The sequence below is a fragment of the Euprymna scolopes genome, chromosome 38, assembly GCF_053919585.1.
Source record: "Euprymna scolopes isolate OS-2025 chromosome 38, ASM5391958v1, whole genome shotgun sequence".
Taxonomy (NCBI): Eukaryota; Metazoa; Mollusca; class Cephalopoda; order Sepiida; family Sepiolidae; genus Euprymna; species Euprymna scolopes.
Window position 1 is genome coordinate 55,630,737 of NC_136519.1, and position 25,820 is coordinate 55,656,556.

The 25,820-nt window shown below is 32.0% G+C and overlaps 1 protein-coding gene across 2 annotated transcripts in view; it reads right to left on the reverse strand.

Annotated features, from left to right (window-relative positions):
• The window catches only part of LOC145263153 (splicing factor 3B subunit 1-like), a 144,317-nt gene that overhangs the window by 37,323 nt on the left and 81,174 nt on the right, over positions 1–25,820 (reverse strand). For both annotated transcript variants that reach the window (XM_080120150.1, XM_080120151.1), the window contains 7 exons: positions 24,761–25,031; positions 21,450–21,595; positions 19,457–19,603; positions 18,835–18,960; positions 16,366–16,587; positions 15,185–15,367; positions 6,378–6,556 (listed from right to left, as the gene is read on the reverse strand). In XM_080120150.1, coding sequence (XP_079976276.1) covers positions 6,378–6,556; positions 15,185–15,367; positions 16,366–16,587; positions 18,835–18,960; positions 19,457–19,603; positions 21,450–21,595; positions 24,761–25,031 — 1,274 coding nt within the window. The remainder of the gene's footprint in view (positions 1–6,377; positions 6,557–15,184; positions 15,368–16,365; positions 16,588–18,834; positions 18,961–19,456; positions 19,604–21,449; positions 21,596–24,760; positions 25,032–25,820) is intronic.

The window sequence follows — 25,820 nt, forward strand, 5'->3', positions numbered from 1 at the left end:
TTTATTAATGCCTTTCCTAATCATAATGTTTTTATTAATTCCTTTCCTAATCATGTTTTTATTAATTCCTTTCCTAATCATGTTTTTATTAATTCCTTTCCTAACCATAATGTTTTTATTAATTCCTTTCCTAATCATGTTTTTATTAATTCCTTTCCTAATCATGTTTTTATTAATTCCTTTCCTAAGCATAATGTTTTTATTAATTCCTTTCCTAACCATGTTTTTATTAATTCCTTTCCTAATCATGTTTTTATTAATTCCTTTCCTAATCATAATGTTTTTATTAATTCCTTTCCTAATCATAATGTTTTTATTAATTCCTTTCCTAACCATAATGTTTTTATTACTTCCTTTCCTAACCATAATTTTTTTATTAATTCCTTTCCTAATCATAATGTTTTTATTAATTCCTTTCCTAATCATGTTTTTATTAATTCCTTTCCTAACCATAATGTTTTTATTAATTCCTTTCCTAACCATAATGTTTTTATTAATTCCTTTCCTAATCATAATGTTTTTATTAATTCCTTTCCTAACCATAATGTTTTTATTAATTCCTTTCCTAATCATAATGTTTTTATTAATTCCTTTCCTAACCATAATGTTTTTATTAATTCCTTTCCTAACCATAATGTTTTTATTAATTCCTTTCCTAACCATAATGTTTTTATTAATTCCTTTCCTAATCATAATGTTTTTATTAATTCCTTTCCTAACCATAATGTTTTTATTAATTCCTTTCCTAACCATAATGTTTTTATTAATTCCTTTCCTAACCATAATGTTTTTATTAATTCCTTTCCTAATCATAATGTTTTTATTAATTCCTTTCCTAATCATGTTTTTATTAATTCCTTTCCTAATCATAATGTTTTTATTAATTCCTTTCCTAATCATAATGTTTTTATTAATTCCTTTCCTAATCATAATGTTTTTATTAATTCCTTTCCTAATCATAATGTTTTTATTAATTCCTTTTCTAATCATAATGTTTTTATTAATTCCTTTCTTAACCATAATGTTTTTATTAATTCCTTTCCTAATCATAATGTTTTTATTAATTCCTTTCCTAATTATGTTTTTATTAATTCCTTTCCTAACCATAATGTTTTTATTAATTCCTTTCCTAATCATAATGTTTTTATTAATTCCTTTCCTAATCATAATGTTTTTATTAATTCCTTTCCTAATCATGTTTTTATTAATTCCTTTCCTAATCATGTTTTTATTAATTCCTTTCCTAATCATGTTTGTATTAATTCCTTTCCTAATCATAATGTTTTTATTAATTCCTTTCCTAATCATAATGTTTTTATTAATTCCTTTCCTAATCATAATGTTTTTATTAATTCCTTTCCTAACCATAATGTTTTTATTAATTCCTTTCCTAATAATAATGTTTTTATTAATTCCTTTCCTAATTATGTTTTTATTAATTCCTTTTCTAACCATAATGTTTTTATTAATTCCTTTCCTAACCATAATGTTTTTATTAATTCCTTTCCTAACCATAATGTTTTTATTAATTCCTTTCCTAACCATGTTTTTATTAATTCCTTTCCTAATCATAATGTTTTTATTAATTCCTTTCCTAACCATGTTTTTATTAATTCCTTTCCTAACCATGTTTTTATTAATTCCTTTCCTAATCATGTTTTTATTAATTCCTTTCCTAATCATGTTTTTATTAATTCCTTTCCTAATCATGTTTTTATTAATTCCTTTCCTAACCAAAATGTTTTTATTAATTCCTTTCCTAACCAAAATGTTTTTATTAATTCCTTTCCTAACCATGTTTTTATTAATTCCTTTCCTAAGCATAATGTTTTTATTAATTCCTTTCCTAACCATGTTTTTATTAATTCTTTTTCTAATCATGTTTTTAATTCCTTTCCTAATCATAATGTTTTTATTAATTCCTTTCCTAATCATAATGTTTTTATAAATTCCTTTCCTAATCATAATGTTTTTATAAATTCCTTTCCTAATCATAATGTTTTTATTAATTCCTTTCCTAATCATAATGTTTTTATTAATTCCTTTCCTAACCATAATGTTTTTATTACTTCCTTTCCTAATCATGTTTTTATTACTTCCTTTCCTAATCATAATGTTTTTATTAATTCCTTTCCTAATCATGTTTTTATTAATTCCTTTCCTAATCATAATGTTTTTTATTAATTCCTTTCCTAACCATAATGTTTTTATTAATTCCTTTCCTAATCATAATGTTTTTATTAATTCCTTTCCTAATCATAATGTTTTTATTAATTCCTTTCCTAATCATAATGTTTTTATTAATTCCTTTCCTAACCATAATGTTTTTATTAATTCCTTTCCTAACCATAATGTTTTTATTAATTCCTTTCCTAACCATAATGTTTTTATTAATTCCTTTCCTAATCATAATGTTTTTATTAATTCCTTTCCTAATCATGTTTTTATTAATTCCTTTCCTAATCATGTTTTTATTAATTCCTTTCCTAACCATAATGTTTTTATTAATTCCTTTCCTAATCATGTTTTTATTAATTCCTTTCCTAATCATGTTTTTATTAATTCCTTTCCTAAGCATAATGTTTTTATTAATTCCTTTCCTAACCATGTTTTTATTAATTCCTTTCCTAATCATGTTTTTATTAATTCCTTTCCTAATCATAATGTTTTTATTAATTCCTTTCCTAATCATAATGTTTTTATTAATTCCTTTCCTAACCATAATGTTTTTATTACTTCCTTTCTTAACCATAATGTTTTTATTAATTCCTTTCCTAATCATAATGTTTTTATTAATTCCTTTCCTAATCATGTTTTTATTAATTCCTTTCCTAACCATAATGTTTTTATTAATTCCTTTCCTAATCATAATGTTTTTATTAATTCCTTTCCTAACCATAATGTTTTTATTAATTCCTTTCCTAACCATAATGTTTTTATTAATTCCTTTCCTAATCATAATGTTTTTATTAATTCCTTTCCTAACCATAATGTTTTTATTAATTCCTTTCCTAATCATAATGTTTTTATTAATTCCTTTCCTAATCATAATGTTTTTATTAATTCCTTTCCTAACCATAATGTTTTTATTAATTCCTTTCCTAACCATAATGTTTGTATTAATTCCTTTCCTAACCATAATGTTTTTATTAATTCCTTTCCTAATCATAATGTTTTTATTAATTCCTTTCCTAACCATAATGTTTTTATTAATTCCTTTCCTAACCATAATGTTTTTATTAATTCCTTTCCTAATCATAATGTTTTTATTAATTCCTTTCCTAATCATAATGTTTTTATTAACTCCTTTCCTAATCATAATGTTTTTATTAATTCCTTTCCTAATCATAATGTTTTTATTAATTCCTTTCCTAATCATGTTTTTATTAATTCCTTTCTTAACCATAATGTTTTTATTAATTCCTTTCCTAATCATAATGTTTTTATTAATTCCTTTCCTAATTATGTTTTTATTAATTCCTTTCCTAACCATAATGTTTTTATTAATTCCTTTCCTAACCATAATGTTTTTATTAATTCCTTTCCTAATCATAATGTTTTTATTAATTCCTTTCCTAATCATGTTTTTATTAATTCCTTTCCTAATCATGTTTTTATTAATTCCTTTCCTAATCATAATGTTTTTATTAATTCCTTTCCTAATCATAATGTTTTTATTAATTCCTTTCCTAATCATAATGTTTTTATTAATTCCTTTCCTAATCATAATGTTTTTATTAATTCCTTTCCTAATCATAATGTTTTTATTAATTCCTTTCTTAACCATAATGTTTTTATTAATTCCTTTCCTAATCATAATGTTTTTATTAATTCCTTTCCTAATTATGTTTTTATTAATTCCTTTCCTAATCATAATGTTTTTATTAATTCCTTTCCTAATCATAATGTTTTTATTAATTCCTTTCCTAATCATGTTTTTATTAATTCCTTTCCTAATCATGTTTTTATTAATTCCTTTCCTAACCATAATGTTTTTATTAATTCCTTTCCTAATCATGTTTGTATTAATTCCTTTCCTAATCATAATGTTTTTATTAATTCCTTTCCTAATCATAATGTTTTTATTAATTCCTTTCCTAATCATAATGTTTTTATTAATTCCTTTCCTAACCATAATGTTTTTATTAATTCCTTTCCTACTCATAATGTTTTTATTAATTCCTTTCCTAATTATGTTTTTATTAATTCCTTTTCTAACCATAATGTTTTTATTAATTCCTTTCCTAACCATAATGTTTTTATTAATTCCTTTCCTAACCATGTTTTTATTAATTCCTTTCCTAATCATAATGTTTTTATTAATTCCTTTCCTAACCATGTTTTTATTAATTCCTTTCCTAACCATGTTTTTATTAATTCCTTTCCTAACCATGTTTTTATTAATTCCTTTCCTAATCATGTTTTTATTAATTCCTTTCCTAATCATGTTTTTATTAATTCCTTTCCTAATCATGTTTTTATTAATTCCTTTCCTAACCAAAATGTTTTTATTAATTCCTTTCCTAACTAAAATGTTTTTATTAATTCCTTTCCTAACCATGTTTTTATTAATTCCTTTCCTAAGCATAATGTTTTTATTAATTCCTTTCCTAACCATGTTTTTATTAATTCTTTTTCTAATCATGTTTTTAATTCCTTTCCTAATCATAATGTTTTTATTAATTCCTTTCCTAACCATAATGTTTTTATTAATTCCTTTCCTAACCATAATGTTTTTATTAATTCCTTTCCTAACCATAATGTTTTTATTAATTCCTTTCCTAACCATAATGTTTTTATTAATTCCTTTCCTAATCATGTTTTTATTAATTCCTTTCCTAATCATAATGTTTTTATTAATTCCTTTCCTAATCATAATGTTTTTATTAATTCCTTTCCTAACCATAATGTTTTTATTAATTCCTTTCCTAACCATAATGTTTTTATTAATTCCTTTCCTAACCATAATGTTTTTATTAATTCCTTTCCTAATCATTATGTTTTTATTAATTCCTTTCCTAATCATGTTTTTATTAATTCCTTTCCTAACCATAATGTTTTTATTAATTCCTTTCCTAACCATAATGTTTTTATTAATTCCTTTCCTAACCATAATGTTTTTATTAATTCCTTTCCTAACCATAATGTTTTTATTAATTCCTTTCCTAATCATTATGTTTTTATTAATTCCTTTCCTAACCATAATGTTTTTTATTAATTCCTTTCCTAACCATAATGTTTTTATTAATTCCTTTCCTAATCATAATGTTTTTATTAATTCCTTTCCTAATCATGTTTTTATTAATTCCTTTCTTAATCATGTTTTTATTAATTCCTTTCCTAACCATAATGTTTTTATTAATTCCTTTCCTAACCATAATGTTTTTATTAATTCCTTTCCTAATCATAATGTTTTTATTAATTCCTTTCCTAATCATGTTTTTATTAATTCCTTTCCTAACCATAATGTTTTTATTAATTCCTTTCCTAATCATAATGTTTTTATTAATTCCTTTCCTAACCATAATGTTTTTATTAATTCCTTTCCTAACCATAATGCTTTTATTAATTCCTTTCCTAACCATAATGTTTTTATTAATTCCTTTCCTAATCATGTTTTTATTAATTCCTTTCCTAATCATGTTTTTATTAATTCCTTTCCTAATCATAATGTTTTTATTAATTCCTTTCCTAACCATAATGTTTTTATTAATTCCTTTCCTAACCATAATGTTTTTATTAATTCCTTTCCTAACCATAATGTTTTTATTAATTCCTTTCCTAACCATAATGTTTTTATTAATTCCTTTCCTAATCATAATGCTTGGTTTGGTGTTCTTGTGGTGGATTTTGTTGTTTTCATTCTCGGCCTTACAGAACACAATTGAGTTTACCAAAGGAAAAAGGTTATAGTATTATTGGTTAGTATGTTTTGAGTTAGGAAGCCAGTGCGAAGTGGGGGTGGAAAAAAGGGGGTTGTTGTTGTTTTTGTTTTGGGCTTTGCAGAACATGCCTTAGTTGTGCAAATAATTAAAAAGAAAAAACAAAAACAGAAAGGTGTTAATGTAGGTGCATTTATGTCAGGGAGTAATCTTCTGGCAACCTGATCTAATTGCACAAGTATATGCAATTTAAAGTATCATCCTTCTTCAATATAGATTAAAAATTATGGTGAATTAATTTTATTTTATCAGTTTTTACTTTAATTTTTTTTATGGTTGTTGAAAATTAGTGTAATACCTAACGAGGTATTTATTTTTTTAAAAGCTTTGTTTCAAGTAACAAACTTTCCTTCAATCTAAAAAAAATAAAAATGTTTAACAAAAAAGAAAGAAAAGAAAAAATGGAATAATTTTTCCAAGAATAAATTTACTGACCTGTTTTTGAGAATAGGTGTTAACCGGGGAAGGAGATCTTTGATGGGTGGCGTCATTTTGGTCATTCCTATCACATTGACGATGCCTTTCAAGGCACCCAATATACTGCCAAGTACTTCAGGGTATTCTTCTCCCAAATACTCGTACAATACAACACCCAAATGACCCATAAGTTTTTCCTAAGAGAAAAGAAATGAAAAAAAAATAATTGTAACATTCACAAAACTGTGGAAACAAATAAACTGTACAAACACTACATTTATGGCCATTTCAGGAGTTACACTGCATTTTGGTGGAAGATAGGGATGGGTGTCTTCTCAGCGGTCGGAAATCTGTATTGTTACGAGAAGGCATTCAATAAGTGATCCACTGATCCACTTCCAGTTTTTTGATCTAACTGAAATTTTGCATGTACAAAGATTTATATCTCTATGGATTATGTGGTAACTTATAACTCTGAACCAATTGTGGTTTCCGATTTACTGTGTTTGAATTAAATCAGGTGCGAAATGAGTGTTGCACAGTGATCCAGGTTTTGTATTTAAAAAGGATGCACAGCACATGAGATTTTTGATGAAATGAAAGAAACATATGGAAATGATGCCAAATCATATGAGCTTGTAAAATGCTGGCATCATGAATTCAAAAATGGCTGGAAATCTGACCCCTCCCACACACACACACATCTTCTACCTTTGATGAGGCATCTGCTAGTGAAGTTGGGGCTGCTATTTTGGAAGAACAACACATACCTATTTGCAAAATAGTCCAAGCTGTCAAGACTAATATAAGATCTGTAGAAACTATCATTCATGGTCATTTGCATATGCATAAGGTGTCTGCCAGATGGATTCTCAAGTTGCCAACAGATTTCCAAAAGCGAGAATGTATTGAGTGCTTGAGGATGAATTTGGAGATGTATGAAGAAAAGGAGTCAAAGTTTTTCAAATGATGAAACCTGGGTCTATCACTATGATTCAGAAACCAAAGTCATTCAATACAGTAGATGTACTTGATGTTGGAAATTTTGTTATTTTCATTTCAACAATTTTATTTCTTATTTTGATTTCAATAATTTTATTTCTTATTTTCATTTCAATAATTTTATTTCTTATTTTGATTTCAATAATTTATTTTTATACTTTCATAAATACATAGTTATTATATAAATTCAAATAAAAAAAAAACATTTTTAATTTTATTATTAAAAGTGTAAATAGAGACTAATTGTGTTATTTTGTACAATTTTGTTAATTTTATGGTATGCTTTTCAATGATGTCCTTTTATTGTTTTTACTTTTTAAATCATTACTGGGGTTATGACAACAGCATATTCTTTTCATTATTTTGACTTGAGTGTGCACACATATTTTGCCTTTTATATATATATATAGATGTTTCTGTGAGCATTTAAAGAGTAACTTTCGCTTTGCAGCTAATTCAAATACTACATAAGCATATAAATTTGATAGTAAAATGATAAAACTTTACAACTATATTACCCATAAATATCTATGTTTTGTCTTACATTAGTCTTACTGATAGTCAGGGACCCGAACCTTGGATTAACCACTAAGGAGGCTGTCCTATCAGCAGGTGCAAAGTACTGGGGCTGCTGTATTGCCATTTGGTGAATGGAATCTGGACCATGCAGTAGCTTCTGGTGGGGCCTCTCGATGCCATACTAGTGGGTAATTGTTACGGCTTTACCCTATCATGTGGTACAAAAAAAAAATTCTTCGTTTCTTTTTCTCTCTTAGTTTCCCCTCTCTGTCCTGCTCTAAGTAAATATGTCGACCTAGTCCACAAATTCCAAAATTTCATCATGACAAGTTTCAAGAAAAAATACTCGATTAAACCCGGTTCTCCAACTTCCAACGTAGACCCCTACTACCATGTCTCCTTCTCCAACATCAGGGGTCTACGTTCTAACCTTCCAGAGGTTGAAACCCAATTACAGGAGACTAAACCAGACCTTTTATTTTTAAGTGAAACTGGCATTGGACAGGCTATTTCCCTTGATGAGTTTGCAATTACAGGATACTCTAACTTAACTTCTAAATCTGACCCCCAAGATCGCCATGGGCATGGAATATGTGCCTATATTAAAGATAGCTTTCCATGTGGGAGGGACATCTCCAGGGAAGATCCTAACTTACCTTATATGTGCTTCCGGGTTGCTTTAGCTCACACTACTGCATTTATATTTACTCTCTATCGCCCCCACAACAGCGGAGTTACTATCTTTCAAAGCATATCTGAGAAAATTGACCAAGTCCTTTCTACTTATCCTTCAGCTAACATTCATGTATGTGGAGACTTCAATGTTCACAACGTCGAATGGTTGACCCACTCAAACAAGACCGATGATGAGGGGAGGTTCTGTCATGATTTCTCCATTGCCTATGACCTCACTCAGATTGTTCAGGAACCTACCCGTGTGCCCGATAATGACGGCCAGTATGCGAGCCTACTAGACCTTTTTCTCACAACTTGCCCTGAACTATGTTCAGTTTCTGTTCTGTCGCCTCTTGGATCTTCCGACCACTCTGTTGTATCAATTAAGATAAAAATGAAATGTAATAAGTCCCCAGACGTACCTCTTCATCGTACAGTATATCGATACACTAAGGCTGACTGGGATAGCTTCCGTACATTTATATCTGATCTACCTCTGCATTCCATGTTTAAAAAGGATGTGTCCTCTATAGTATTAGACCTAACTGAATGGTTAATTGTAGGTATTGACCATTTCATACCCTCTAAAAAGTTTCAGCAAAAACCTAACAGCCAGCCATGGTTCTCTCCAGAATGTGCTGCTGCCATTGCGCACAGAAATCACTTTTTCCACTGCTTCAAACGTAATAGATGTATGGAAACTAAAGCCGTTTTCAGGACTTCCAGCAACCATTGTAAGAAAGTAATAAGGAACGCAAGAGAGTTGTATGCTCAATCTGTTAAGTCCAAAGTAGCTGAGCAGCGGCTTGGTTCCCACCAGTTTTGGCAAATAGCAAACAGAATCCTGAACAGAAGCGTGTGCTCCATCCCAACTATTATCAATGGATCTGAGGTAATCTCGTCAGCATCAGACAAAGCCAAACTCTTTGTCAAGAACTTTGCAGCTAATTCTACCCTTTGCGACCAAGACCGCCAACCCCCAATATTTCCTCTTGTATCAGAAAACACGCTATGTGATATACGTATATCTGTACGTGATGTTGCCAAGCTAATCAAAAACCTTGATTCCAGTAAAGCAACTGGCCCTGATGGTATTCCAATTATAGTACTCAAAAAACTTCAACCTGAACTAGCGCCCATACTTACAAAGCTGTTTAAACGTTGTCTTAAGGAGAATAGTTTCCCATCTCCCTGGAAAATCTCATCAGTATGCCCTGTATTTAAGAATTCAGGTGATCGCTCATCCCCCTCTCAGTACAGGCCAATAAGTCTCCTGTGCGTCATGAGTAAGTTGCTAGAATCTGTATTAAATACAGAAGTAATCAAACATCTCAACAAAAATAACCTTCTTAGTGACACTCAATATGGTTTCCGTTCTGCTAGATCTACAGCAGATGTCCTTACAGTTATATCGCATAGGATTAGCAAATCTCTCGACGGTGGCAATCTTTCTAGGGCAATTGCTCTTGACATATCTAAAGCCTTTGATAGGGTATGGCATAAAGGTTTACTTCATAAGATCGCTAGCTATGGTATAGCTGGAAAAGTCTTCTCAATTATTAAATCATTTCTTTCTGATAGATTCATAAGAGTAGTAGTTGAGGGGCAAAAATCAGAAGCTCACAATATTAATGCCGGTGTCCCTCAGGGATCCATCCTGGGCCCAACTCTTTTCCTGATCTACATTAATGATCTTCCAAATCATATCCTTACATCATTTGTAGACATTTATGCTGACGACACTACCATTTATGGTACCACATCTAAGACAGTAAACGAGCAAGTTCTCTCCAATTCTCTCTCCTCTGATCTTGAGCACGTAGTACAATGGGGAAAGGAGTGGCTGGTTACTTTTAATGCATCTAAAACCAAGCTTCTCTCTTTACATCATCAACATTCTAATCCACATTTGTCATCAATTGAAATGAATGGCTCTCGTCTTCATGAGGCCTCAAGTTTTGACAAGCTTCTGGGCTTGACCATTACTCCTGATCTTAAATGGAACACGTATATCAAATCTGTTGCCAAGGCCGCTGGAAAAATGGTGGGATCTTTCTATCGATCCAGTAGATATCTCACTGCTGATGCTATTCTCTATCTATATAAGAGCCAGGTACGTCCAAGGATGGAATACTGTTGCCACATCTGGGCAGGAGCTGCTAGAAAGAACTTGTCCTGCCTTGATAGAGTTCAAAATAGACTTCGTAGCCTCGTAGGAGATGTCCTTTTCTCCTCCTTGCAACCTCTATCTCACAGAAGAGATGTTGCGAGTTTGTCTCTGATGTATCGTTATTTTCATGGAAAGTGTTCAACTGAGCTTCAATCTATGGTCCCCCCTCGCCAAACTTTCACAAGAAACACTCGTCTAGCTGTAAACACTATCAATAATTTCCCCCACTCTTTATCTGTGCCTAAACCTAAACGTAGATTCCATGAACAAAGCTTCTTTCTTAGAACTGCACGCCTGTGGAATTGTCTTCCGTTTTCCTGCTTTCCGGCTGACTACAATATGGTTTTGTTCAAGTCTAAAGTAAATAAGTTCTTGATGAGCCGTTCCATATAAGTTATTAAATTTACCAAATTTTCATTACTAATGATTACTATATTGACCAACTTCTACTGTACACTCTTTAACCCTTATCCTTGAGTGGCCTCTGGGCCTTGATAATGTGGTGATGCCTTTGTAAAAAAAAAAAAAAAAAAAAAAAAAAAAAAAAAAAAAAAAACATATATATATCCTAATGTTTATCTGCCTTACCTAGCCATTTTTTTCTTGCATGTTTTTTTCAAACTAACCACGTGCAAGATCCTTGCGACGCCTATCCTTTGATCTATTTAGCTACCTACCTTGCAACCTTCAGAGAGAGGTTCTCTATCTCTTTAAATATCTTGATATTTTGAGGATTGTTGGTTAAAATTATTGCCTTTCTTTTCTTCTGGAATAGAATTAAATATTGCTAACATTATTTTTTAGCATCATTTCTATATTTAGGTAAATGTAAATAAGATATGCTATGCGCAAGCATTCATTTCTTATTGCAAGCAAATTGGTTCCTACCTTATATTTTATTTGTATTTTTTACTTTCTATCTTCATTACAATGTCTTTGTTTTTGCAACATCATTTAAGTTTATGTTTTTGTTTAGCTTTTAAAATGTTGAAGGGCCATTTTCCTTACCTCCTCTTCTTCATTTTGTATCTTCAAGTTTCTAAAACAATGGTTTCTTTCCTTTTTTAGTTTTACCTTTGTCAATGATCACGAAACATGTGTCTAAAATACATACCATGCCTCAAAGTCTTGCTTAATGATAGCAATTTAAACTGACTGTTGAGGCTTGCATGTTTTCACAAAACATACATGCATCCTGGACGCAGTATAATTCACTTGTTTATTCCAATCTGGAGTTTTATAGTTAATGTTATTACTTTTTTTTTTTTTTTTTTTTTTTTTTTTACATGGAAGTCATCATTTATCAAGGCCTGGAGGCCACTCGGGGGTAAAGGTTATTGTGTGTACAGTAATCAATGGGACAATATCATAGTAATTGTTAGTAATGGAGATCTGATAAAGTGTCTTACTTAAGGGAGCGGTTTATCAGGGACTTGTTTATGTTGGACTTGAAGACATCCAAGTTGTAGTCAGGTGGGAAATAGGCAAATAGAAGAGAGTTCCACAGGCGTGTACTTCTAAGAAAGATTTCATGAACAAAGATTCTACGTTTTGGTTTAGGCACAGATAAAGAGTGGCCAAAATTATTGACAGTGGTTTCAGCTAGACGGGTGTTTTTCGTGAAAGATTGGCGAGGGGGGGACCAAAAATTGGAGTTCAGACGAACAAATGCCATGGAAATAATGATAAAACAAAGACAGGCTCGCAACGTCTCTTCTGTGGGAGAGGGGTTGCAGGGAAGAGAAAAGGGCATCCCTCATTAGGCTACGAAGTCTATTTTGTACTCTGTCAAAGCAGGATAGGCTGTTTTTAGCAGCTCCTGCCTAGATATGGCAGCAGTACTCCATCCTTGGATGTACTTGGCTTTTATATAGATAGAGAATTGCATCAGCAGTGAGATATATACTGGCGCGGTAGAAGGATCCCACCATTTTTCCAGCAACCTTGGCAACAGATTTGATATATGTGTTCCATTTCAGATCAGGAGTAAAGGTCAATCCCAGAAGCTTGTTAAAACATGGAGCCTCCTCAAGACGAGAGCCATCCATTTCAATTGATGCCAGATGGGGATCAGAGCATTGATGATGTAAAGATAGAAGCTTGGTTTTAGATCCAGTAAAAGTAACCAACCACCTCTTCCCTCAGTGTACCATGCACTCAAGATCAGAGGAGAGAGAATCAGAGAGAACTTACGGCCTTTGATGTGTTGCCATATATGGTTGTGTCATCAGCATAGATGTCAACGAATAATTTAAGTATGTATTTTGGGAGATCGTTGATGTAGATCAGGAAGAGAATTGAGCCCAGGATGGACCCTTGAGGGACACCAGCATTAATACTGTGGGCTTCTGATTTCTGCCCATCAACCACTACTCTTATGAGCCTATTAAAGAGAAATGATTTAATAATTGAGAAAACATTTCCAGTTATACCATAGCTGAAAATCTTGTGAAGTAGGCTTTTGATATGTCAAGAGCAATTGCCCAGAAAGGAAGCCTTTGTCGAGAGATTCACTAATCCTATGAGATATAACTTAGCACATCTACTGTAGGTAGATCTAGCAGAATGGAAACCATATTGCATGTCACTAAGAAGGTTATTTCTGCTGAGGTGGTTGACTACTTCTTTATTTAATATGGATTCCAACAACTTATTCATGACACACAGGAGACTTATTGGTCTGTACTGAGAGGGAGATGACCTGTCACCTGAATTCTTAAATACAGGGCATACTGATGAGGTTTTCCAGGGTGTTGGGAAGCAATTCTTCTTAAGACAACGCTTAAACAGTTTTGTAAGTATGGGGGCAAGTTCTAGTTGAAGCTTTTTCAACACTATAATTGGAATGCCGTCAGGGCCAGTTGCTTTACTGGAATCAAGGTTCTTGATTAGCTTGGCAACATCACGCACAGATATTTGTATGTTGCATAGTGTGTTGTCTGTTATAGGAGGAAATACGGGGAGTTGATGGCCTTCGTCGTATAGGGTAGAATTAGCTGCAAAGTTCTTGGCAAATAGTTTGGCTTTGTCTGACGCTGACGAGATGACCTCAGGTCCATTGATGATGGTTGGGATAGAATGCACACTTCTGGTCAGGATCCTGTTTACTATTTGCCAAAACTGGTGGGAACCAAGCCGCTGCTCAGCTACTTTGGATTTAACAGACTGAGCATATAGCTCTCTTGATTTTTTATTACTCTTTTACAGTGGCTGCTGGCAGTCCTGAAAGCAGCTTTAGTCTCAGTACATCTATTACATTGGTAGCTATGAAAAAAGTGATTTCTGTGCACGATAGCAGCAGCACATTCTGGGAAGAACCATGGCTGGCTGTAAGGTTTTTGTTGGAATTTTTTTGATGGTACGAATCGGTCTATGCCTACAATTAACCATTCAGTCAGGTCTGATACTATAGAGGACATATTCTTTTTAAACATGGAATGCAGAAGTAGATCAGATATGAATGTATGGAAGCTATCCCAGTCAGCCATAGAGTATCGATATACTGTACAGTGGAGAGGTACGCCTGAAGAGTTGTTGCATTTCATTTTTATCTTAACTGATACAACAGAGTGGTCGGAAGATCCCACAGGAGATAGAACGAAACATGAACATAACTATGGGGAAGTTGTGAGAAAAAGGTCTAGAAGGCTTGCATACTGACAGGTAGTATCAGGCACACGGGTGGGTTTGTGAACAATCTGAGTGAAGTCATAGGCAATGGAGAAGTCATGACAGAAACTCCCCTCATCATCTGTCTTGTTTGAGTGGGTCAGCCATTCCACATTGTGGACATTGAAGTCACCACAGATGTGAATGTTAGCCGAAGGATGAGCAGACAGGATGTGGTCAATTTTCTCAGATATGCTATTAAAGATAGTAACTCTGCTGTTGTGGGACGATAGAGGGCAAATATAAATGCAGTGGTGTAAGCAACTTCTAACAAACAGAGAGAGATGGGAGTAAGAGTAAGACACCATTTAAAAAAAAAAAAAAGAACTGTGGTTTATACTCCCCTTACCTCTGGCAATGAAAGGTAGTCAAACAACATATAGTGGGGAAAGTCTAAGAGTGATAGACAGGAGCTTAGTAAGAGATGGGTCACTTGGTGAGTTAGTTACAAATGACGGGTAATTAAAACAATTAAAATTGACTTTTTTTTCTCAAATGTAACTCAATCTGAAAACTAAAGAATGTTTCAAATAGGAAGAAAAGGAACTCGAGAATAACACCAGATCTGAAGTTCATAGTTTAATCAAAAATGGCAAAGTTTGAGACCATTATTCTTGGAAAGTGACCCTAATAATTTTGAATAAAGTGAAAGTTTATTCTAATATTTTCTGGACGATCACGTTTGGTAATGAATGCCAAAAAACAGAGAGCAATAAAACTTGATGTTTTGAATATTTATCAATATAAAAAAGAGAAATTAATCTGGAAAAAAATGAAATGTATTTCTTACCTCTTGACAAGTTTTCATGACAACAGCAATTCTGGAGATCAAATCAGCTGCTTGTTGTCGCACTTTGGCGGATTTGTTGTTCAACCGCCAGAGAATGGTACCACAAATCTGTGGAAGGTAAGGTTTTACTCGTTTGCCAAGCGCATTCACAACTGTGCCAAATCCATTCAGCATAACAACGTCCTATCGAAAAAAGTAACATTTGTATAGAAGATGAATATTTTTTTCACACACAGAAAATAAATGTAACACAAGAGAAAACGATGATCATCATAAATTATAGGATGAAGCAGGGGATACTGACATAAAATGAAATATGCAAGTTGTTTGTTTATTATAGAAAAAAAAACAGAAAAAGGAAAAAAAATTTTTGAATTTGTTTTTAATTAAAGAAAAAATAGAAAAGGAAAAGAGATAAAGAGGAGGAAAAATAGAGGATGGAGAAAAATAAGGCATAGGGATAAAAATGGTATAGGTAGGAGGGAAGAGAGCAAAAAAAAAAAAAAAAAAAAAAAAGGACATCCCAATAAATCTCTATACTAATAAAATCTTGAGATAATTTCTTATGTTATGGTAACTTTGCTAACTGTACACTAAATTATTTATTAATCAAATATTTATCAAAATCAAAAACATGGCAGCGTAAAACAAAATTGTTAAAAAAAAAAAAAAAAAAATCAAATATGGACTATTATTCTCATTGTAATTATTTTCATGTTTTCATCGATGTAACCCTTGACCTGCTTCTAACTAGACAACCTATAGAGAATTTCAAATGCCTTTATTTGATCCATGTTCTCATTTCATCAATCATAAACTGGGCAGAATTGACATTTTTTTAAATTTTGTTCTTGAGTCATTGCTTGTAGTAAATACTGAAGTATCAACTTCAGAAGAAAGTCACTTAAAACTGATTATGTACCACTTTTATCTGTTGTGCTATAGATCTATTTAAAAAAAAAAAAAAAAAAGCTTGAAAGTAAAACATTGTGAAAATTACAATCAAGATGGGAACAGTAGTGCAAATAATTCCAATAATCTAAATTATTAATCATCATCATCTCGAAAAATTCTGGAGATCAGACAAATTCATCATGATACCAACAGGTTGTTTTAACATAGAAACATCATCATCATCATATAGAAAGAGAAAGAATAACACAGCAATATATGTGTCTCACCTCTGTGGTCTGTTCTTGGAAGGCGTAGAGGATGCCATCAATAAGTTGTTCTTCAAGACGTGAGTCTATATCAGCAGCACCTAGGTTACCCATAACTTTCTCGATCGTCTCCATAACCATTTTCCTGTACTGTTCAGCTTCATCTTTTAAGTCATCCACGATTCGACCAATAATCTCAGCTGCTCCCACCTTATTGGCTATTTCAACAGTCGTATCCACTAGCTATAGGAAAGGGAAGAGAAAATAAACATAACCACATATCAAACAAAAAAGTCAGCAAGAAAACATTTTGAAAACTGCTAAAATGAGATGATAAGTTATGTTCAGTCAACCAACAACTTTCAAATACTTAGGTTAAAAGTTTAACAGGCTTGGCCATATAAGGACTGCAGTCACACAAGGTGAAAACGTCTCATTAACATTAAAAATTAATATTAAAAGGTGAAAATAAAAAAATCTATGTGATGTATGTAGCTGTGACAGAATGAAAATGTCATATGCGAAAAATCATGTAAATTGATCAATCAGTTTATTCTTAATTAAGAAAATCAAATTTTATCAAAAAACTTTAACGGCACCATTTGTGACCAGACGTGCGCAGCCCCGACAGATCGCCGATGCCCAATGTCATGTATCGTGGATTTTTCGTTTGGCCGGATCATCATATTCTCGCTGGCAACTGTCAATGGGAACATGCGTGATTTCACAAAAGTAGAAATATAATAAATATAATAAATCGTGGAACAAAGAAAGGAAAAACACAAACGTCAATGTTCACATATAATTGACGGTTGGACTTGTGAGTGTGTGTGTCTATCGATGTTACATTCATCTCTATTTTTGTTTCACAGTCAACTCTAAAAACTGTCCAACTCCCATCTGCTGCGAAGGGTATCTAGTTGTCAACTAACTGTCTCCTCTACGTTGGTATCTGAGGTCCCCCCCCCCCCATCCCAGCTACCGGAAGCTGCCCTTCCCTGTTTTATCTGTGGGGTTTTATTGTCATAGTCAACTCTAAAAAGCTCGATCTAAAACTACCTACAGATTCATTGTTTGCTACTTCCTATCTATTGTTAATTGTAGGATATTTCCTATTTCTTTGTCTACCCCCCCCCCCTCTCAGCAATTAGTGACAAGTCCACCTCAGGTCCACTTTATAGCATTATACCGTCTCCTGCTGTCATCTTGAAGAAACAAAGGGAGAGAACTCAACAATAATTCAAACTTACAAAATCAGCCTTGTAATGCTTACAATTTCTCATTAATTGCTTGAATAGTTTAAAAATTATTATTATTTTTTTTTACATGGTAGTCACCATTTATCAAGGCCTGGAGGCCACTCGGGGATAAAGGTTATTGCATGTACAGTAATCAATGGGATAATATAGTAATCATTAGGGGGAGTTTATCAGGAATTTGTTTATGTTGGACTTGAAGACATCCACGGAAGAGAGTTCCACAGGCATGCACTTCTAAGAAAGAAGCTTTGTCCATGGAATTTACGTTTTGATTTAGGCACAGATAAAGAGTGGCCAAAATTATTGACAGTGGTTTCAGCTGGACGGATGTTTTTCGTGAAAGATTGGCGAGGGGGAACCAGAGATTGGAGTTCAGACGAGCACTTGCCATGGAAATAATGATAAAACAAAGACAGGCTCGCAACGTCTCTTCTGGGGGGGAGAGGTTGCAGGGGAGAGAAAAGGGCATTCCTCACTAAGCTACGAAATCTATTTTGTACTCTGTCAAGGCGAGGATAGGCTGTTTTTAGTAGCTCCTGCCCAGATATGGTTGCAGTACTCCATCCATGGACGTATTTGGCTTTCTTTATAAAAAATAAAACTACTTAACCAATTCACATGATTTTTTGGAATATGTTCTTTTGGTTACGTCACCAGTACGTACCTCGTAAAGATTTTTCTGTATTTTTGTTTTTTAATATGGGAGAATTCAGGAAAACCATCCAGTTGGTTGATTAGAACTTAAGGAGTGAATATACTCCCTCTCTTAGTAGCAGACAAAATAAAACAATATATTGTTGTGTGTTACAGATGATCAGAATAACATTCGTACTATCAGTTTCAAATCAAAAACAAAAGGGGCCCAGACAGTCTAGATCGTTGACACACAAGACAAGGATTTATACAATGGCTTATTCGTGAGACATATATATATATATATATATATATGAATCTTTGCCTTGTATGTCAATGATTGTAAGGAATAGGCAGTTAGCACTTGCAAGACATATCACAAGTCACCATGAGTCTGCAGGAAGACTCTTACTTTGATCTCCCGATGCAAAGAGAAGATCTGATTGTCCATTTACCATCAAGGGAAAGACTGGTCTGTCAGGGATTGATTTGCTGTTGACAACAACCAATCAAAGACTCTGAATTTATCACCTTCAAAAAGGAAACTAAAATATTTCAATCACTTATTTTACATAAGACCAAAAATTAATCAACGAACCTGGCGGTAATTTCTTCTATCCAGCGCCATTCTTTGATTCCAGAAGTGTTTAAAGAAAGGGGGCAAAATTTCCTCCTTAATATATTGGGGTTCAACACCATCGGTGGCACAGCACTGCTTGACAACCTGAAATCAGCAAAACAAAAACATTCAAACTACTTTTCAATTCAAATTCATGAAACAATTCAAAATAACAAAGCATTTTATTTGCATTTGTGAATAAAGTGCTCAATTTATATTGATAGAGCATTAATAAAATAAAGTCGAAAAAATATCCTACTTATACTGCAATAGGAAGACTTTTTTTTCAAATTAATATTTCGTTCCATTTGGAATATTTCAAAAATTCAAATATTTCAGATTTGCATTAAATTAGACAAGATTTTAGTATCATATCTTGGTTTTAATCATAAGGGGGCATAAAAGTGATACATGTTCTGCTTAAAAAATTAATTGCATCTATCCTGGGACAGGTACTCTTGTACTTCTCCAATATAAAAAAAAAAAAAGCTGATTTCTACCTAAGCTAATGTACGCGATTCTTCCCTGAATAGGACTGAACCTTTTCTGAAATTGATTAGTATAATTATATGCAGTAGAATATTCTCTTAATTCTACCAACCTTTAATACAATTTTCTTCATTTCTTCATCTGGAGACTGAAACTCTCGAATCAGGATCAACATCACTTCTCTTGTATAGTAGTTGGCATACTCAGCATCCATAAGAGGAATAAGGTAACCAATGGCTTTCAGGAAAGCAGCTAAACCCTAGCAGAGGGAGAAAGGAGGAAAAAAAATGACAAATTAAAATCCATGAAAATGGATAAAGTTTTTGCATTGCAGAACAATTTTAGAAGTGGATGGGAAGTCAATAATCATTTGATTGTAGGAAGAGAAAAAAAAAGAAAAAAAAAACAATAAGAAATAAGAGAAAGAGAAGATAGAGAGACAAAATGAGAGCGATAAAGAGAAAAGGAAAATAAAAGGAAGAAGAAAAAAAAGAAACTGAGAAAAAATAGAGTAAAAACAAAAAGGTAAAAGAAAAAAAAGAAAAAGGTAAAAGAAAAAAAGGTAAAAGAAAAAAAGAATAAGGTGGGATTTTTATTGTCTGGTTGTCTTACTAGAAATTTCATAAGTCAGTAAGAACAACATTAAAAAAAAAAAAAAAGAAAAAACTGATGTGATACAAAGAAAGAAAGAAAAAAAAACGTATAAATTTACGTTACTAAAGATAGATTGGACATTATGATTTCTCATTTAATGAGAACAAACTTTTTGTCTCCAAAAGATTCTATGAAAATAATTAGCAATACCTCTACTATTATATAAAAGTCACTTTGTGTGTGTGTGTGTGAGCTCCTTCCTCATAGGTTCAGAAACAGTTGAGCCCATCTTTTGCAAAGATGTCTGGCATAAAAAATATAATCTCTTATAAATAAATACATAAAAAGGAATAATTTTTACAGGAGAATATTTTATGTGACAACGGCCAAGGGAGATAATAAAATCTAAACAAATCATTTCTTCTGAAAAAACAGATTTATTGCTGGATATACAGCTCCGTGGTAGAGCATTCGACTGCAGATCAAATGGTCCTCTGTTCAAGCCCAGGTGTACCTTATCTTTTTATTTTTTCTTATTGATGAGTTCAATTTACAATAAAAGAAGAGGTACCACTTAATATTGCCACTAATTATTTCTTTGTTTGCATATTTTAAAACTTAAAATTAATCAGAAGTGACTTTTCCAGGGCATTTATCATCACACCCAAATATCAGCTGACGTGATATTGTAAACAAACACAGATGGAATTTGATGAACGACATTATCATTATTATTTTTGTGTATGCATTATTATAGAATCAATCCTCTATTATTACGAGGAATATTTTGCCCAGTGGACTAATTTATAAAAATTAGTCCACTGGGCAAAATATTCCTCGTAATAGAGGATTGATTCTATAATAATGCATACACAATCTGCATAAATTAAAATATGATGTTCAAGTGTATTGTACGACCAATGCTGGGTGTTCAGCTAGCTAGTATATATGTGTGTGGGGGGGAAGGGGAGAGAGACATTTAAGACTCTTTTACAAGAAACCTCTCAATTTCCTGATAAACATGGTAAATTGTAATATTTTTTCCCATGAAACAAGACAAAAGTGGCAGAGGTTATAATTTAATATAAAGTTGTTTTTTTTTAGTTCATGTTAAAAAAAGCTGGCAGGTCCATTTTTGGTAGTCAGAAAACATGGTAAAGATCTGAGAAAGGGCGATTCTGATAGCAAACAATTTACCAATAGATCAGTTAGATGAAGAACAGTTCATTTTATAAGTTGAGTAGTTGTTAGATTAGGAATAAACTAAATAAATAAAATAAAAATTAAAAAATTAAATTAAAAACATAAAATAATAAAAATAAAATAAAAATGGTCTTTAATGTTTACCATCTGTACAAAAAAATGTCATTTGAACTGTCAAATTAAAAAAAAAAACATGAATCAAGAAAATTTGTTTTGATCTTGTTCAGAGCTTTACAGATTTGGACAAACTGAGAAAACAAAAATTTACTAATTTACTCCTAATCATATCAGAAGAATCTAGGACTTACTTTTCCTCTGTGTTGTCGGATACCCTTCCATAGGGGTTTGAGGACACTGTCAAAGGATTCAATACCGTACGGGGTGGCTGCCTCAGCAAGAGCAGCGAGGGCCAAAGCTGTAATTGTACGGACTTTCTGCTGCTCGTCAACCAATCCTAAAGAAAAAGATAAAAATAATACATAAGAGGAGCAGCTCTAACATAAGAGTCGATCACATGTTCAATCTATATAAATAAAATACTGATGTTGTCTGTCAGTCAACATTTCTTGTTCACCACAGAACCTTTACACGAGTTAGACAATTACAAATAAATCACCACTTTGATTGTTGAGCCTGATGAGATCTATGATTAAACCTTGACTGCATTTTGCATTAGTCTAGACATTCACTTTAATACATTAAGAGAACTTAATATAACAAATTGGGTGCTTGTCCAGAATTCCCTTTCATAAAAAAAACAAAAATTGTATGATGTACATACCCGTGATAGAAAGAAAATATAAACCAAAAATCACATAAATTGATCGAGTATAGTAGAACACCAGAATACGGTGGCCCTATTATACTTTTTTTTCAGGTTACGATGCGGAATACAATGTTTTCCTGGTTATGGTAATTGCTCTGCCTTACAATGTTATTTATAATATTATTTGATTATATACATATTATATACTGTACTGTATTTTGTTACTAATTTTTAATGCCATATCCTGGGGTTCTACTGTAGTTTTATTTTTAAATAAAAAAACAAACAAATTTTGTGGCTAAACAAACAGCAAAACCATCATGCAAACAGGCTGATGGAACAAAGGAGATAACTCAAAATAATTCAAAACATAGGGAGGAAAAACTCAAATTTGCTAAAAATGATTTTCTTTATAAAAATAAAACTACTTAACTAATTTAGATGATTTTTGGTGTACAATATTTTCTTTCCGTCACAGGTCCGTTATAAAGATTTTTACTTTTGTTTTTTTTATAGGAAGTAGTTCTGAACAACTATGATAAATTATCAGACAACATTATGTCAATTCATGTTAACATATAACTTTTAGATTAACTTTTTGCAAACTGTTATAAATTTAAACGTTATTCAATTTTATTCAATGAAGAAATAATAATTTAATGAAACTTTACAAAAATCTAATAAAAAAAAGAAAAGAAAATAAAGGATCAGCATGCAATAGTTATTTGAGACAGTTTGCAACTTCAGTAGTAGACGATCAGATCAGGTGAAGCAAATGATGAGAACTGAATGACAACGATGCCTTGACAAATTATCTCAGTTCTTGGCTGATACACTGGAACTTAACTAATATGTCGACATTAACGTTTGAAGGGTCCTTTTCCGCAACAGCATTACACGCACATGAGCACAGCTCAACCGATTTATACACAATGTATCAGAGTTTATACTTTCTCTTGTGAGTCTGCCTTGTTTTTTATATATTTGTAAACCAGTGCTCGCATCCTTGGCAATCACCAATATGAGAGCGAAAGACAACATGGCCAGAACGAAAGATAAAAAAATGAACAGATAACTATGACACACAAGTGTTGGGGGTCGACAAACGTCAAGGGGGCTGGCACATGGTTCTACAGAATAAATTTTTATCAAAATTGGAATAAGGGTTCCAGATATAAGGTTTAACATTATTATATCTTGATTTTAATCAGGTAATTATCAAGTTTTGTTAAACTGTTCTGTTGGGGGGGGGGGGTTAATTTTAGCAGTTCTGAGACAAGTGTTTTTTAAATTATATAAAAACGTTAGTGAGCTTCACCTATAAACATGTTCGAGCTACTTATCAGAGAGTAATAAGAGAGATGCGCAACAGCACTAGCCTCATCCATCATCATTATCATCATCCATCATCATCATCTGTGTTTATCTCATACAACAGTGTCTACATTTCTCTTTCAACTGTACATGGTCAAAGGTTTGGTCAGAATAAAATCTGACCATCTTAAGACGTTTGTGTAGGGTCTCCAACCATTTTTGTTTCGGCCAACCTTTTGACCCTGTCCTAGTGGTCTTCATCTAGAAACCTGTTTTAATAATGGTGTTGCTGTTTTGCAGATAATACATGTTTGTACCAGTGTTGACGATTTTTCTTCATTTCGTTTGAGATTGGGGTAACAGCATCACTGTGACAAATATCAACATTTCAGACCTTGTAAATTCTAGTTAGATCTGAAATCCAATGAAATATTCATCTTCATGACTGATAGTCTTCTTTCTGCCTCCTTTGTTGATGGTCAGTACTTGGAGTTGTACAAAGCAGAAAGGAAATGAGTGGCAGTATGCAACATTAGACATGCTGCATTAATTCAAGCGGTGATTTAACGATTGAGCAATACTCAATATTGTTCCAAGGTGGTTATTAAAGAATTGCTTAGGTTTGATTTATAATTTGCAATATTTATAATCAACAAGATGGTTTCACCAGTTCACTATCACTTCATAAAAGAAAGCAGCTAAACTCTAACAGAGGGAAGAAAAGAAGAAAATGACAAAGTAAAATCCAGAAAATGTTTTTATTTTTTGTAAAAAGATTTAGGGATGGATAAAAAGTTAAGTCATTTGATAGTAGAAAGAAAGTGAAAGAAAAAAAAAAGAACAAGAGGAGAGAAAGAAAGCAAAAGAGGAAAGAGAGAGAATGAAAGAAAAAGAAAGGGAAAAAGTTTTCTATTTAAATATTTTAAATAATAAACATTACATCGCATTTATTCATAGATAAACACACATTTTGATAATTTTTATATGAATTTATTTATTTTTAATAAAAAAAAAAATTCAAATCATCTGAGCAAATATGTCACAACTAGTTAAAAATCAAGTCAGTTCCTCCAAAACACACCAGAAAGGAGTACAATAACAGTATCTAGCGCATAAACAACTGTTTTGCCATCATAACCATGAAGATCACACTTTCATTGGCATTTCTGAATTCTAGTGACTTGCTAAAAAAAAAAAACTATTTGTCATATTAAAAAACAATTGTTGAATTCAAAAATAAAAATAAAACATAAAAACAATAAGTATAGTTAATGAATAAAGTATCTTTTTGCACAGTAATATGCAAATTAATTAACTTTACTACAGAGATTGGATATACATAAACAGATAGGTTGCTGCTATTTTGTAAACTTGAATTAACTTGCAATAAGGTGTTTTTACCTCACTGTTAATGTGTGAAATGAGACTATCATTTGCTTTTATTCATCAATTAAAAATATTGCGTGTGACATCAATGATGTTTTTTTTAATTGGCTATCATTTTTGACATGCATGTTAACAGCAAGTAGCAGTACTTACCATGTTCAATAATTTCCACCAAGCTTTTCAGGTGAGGTAAGATGGCGCATCCCATAAGAATGGCGATTTGTTGGACAATTTTGATGCCTGTATGTCGAGCTTGCCAGGATTTCTTACTTTTACAGACGGCCTTTAAGAAAGGCAAGAGTGAAGGAATGCCAAGAGCCGAAGCAACAACTGCAAAGGCTCGAGCTGTTGTATTACGCACATATTCATCCATATTGTCAATATCGGGTCGCATTGTAGAAATCATAGTCGCCAAGCCGGCAGCCTAAAAATAAAACAATAGACATAAAAAGATTTAAGTTCTTTAAAAGAATAAAAATAAGTGTGTAGTTGTTTTGTTTTATGACATAAGTTTATTGAATGCTGGGTCAAGTGATTTTGAAAAAAGTTTGTTTCAAATTTATGGTGTTTGAATTAGTTGTTTTCTAGCGGAAAATTGTTTTTATTTTTGACTTTGCAAAACATGATTAAGCCAGTATCTTCAGATAGTCTGATTTGTTAGCACGAGATAATTCAGTATATATTCGAACTGCCTCAACATAATTTATGATGTAACCAAGAAAACTGTTTGTTTAAAACAAATGTAATTATCAAAGTTCAAAAACTATTAAAAAAAATATGCTGTCAATTTTTTTTTTAGACAAGCACACTTACACTTAAGCTGTTACTAGAATGTAAACAAGAAATAGCAAATATTTAAGATGCTGCATTTTGCCAATTTTGAATAGAACCAGTGGGTTAGAATTGAAGATATCTAACTATGATCTCTGTTATACGATTTTGATTTTCATCAATAGTGTGTTGATATATCTAAGTCATACTGATGAATTGTAAGATAGAATGATGCTATTACAATAAGGAGTTGATCAATTTGTGATGCAATCATTCAGAACATGAGTTTTGCATAGAGAAAGGGAGAACCAATAACATCAGTTTGGTGTATTTTAGGTCAAGAAGCCAATATCTTCAGACAGCCTAATATCTTCAGACAGCACAAGAGAAAATAACAGAATTTAGGAGACCAAGCTGATATCTGCGTACACAAAGCTAACCC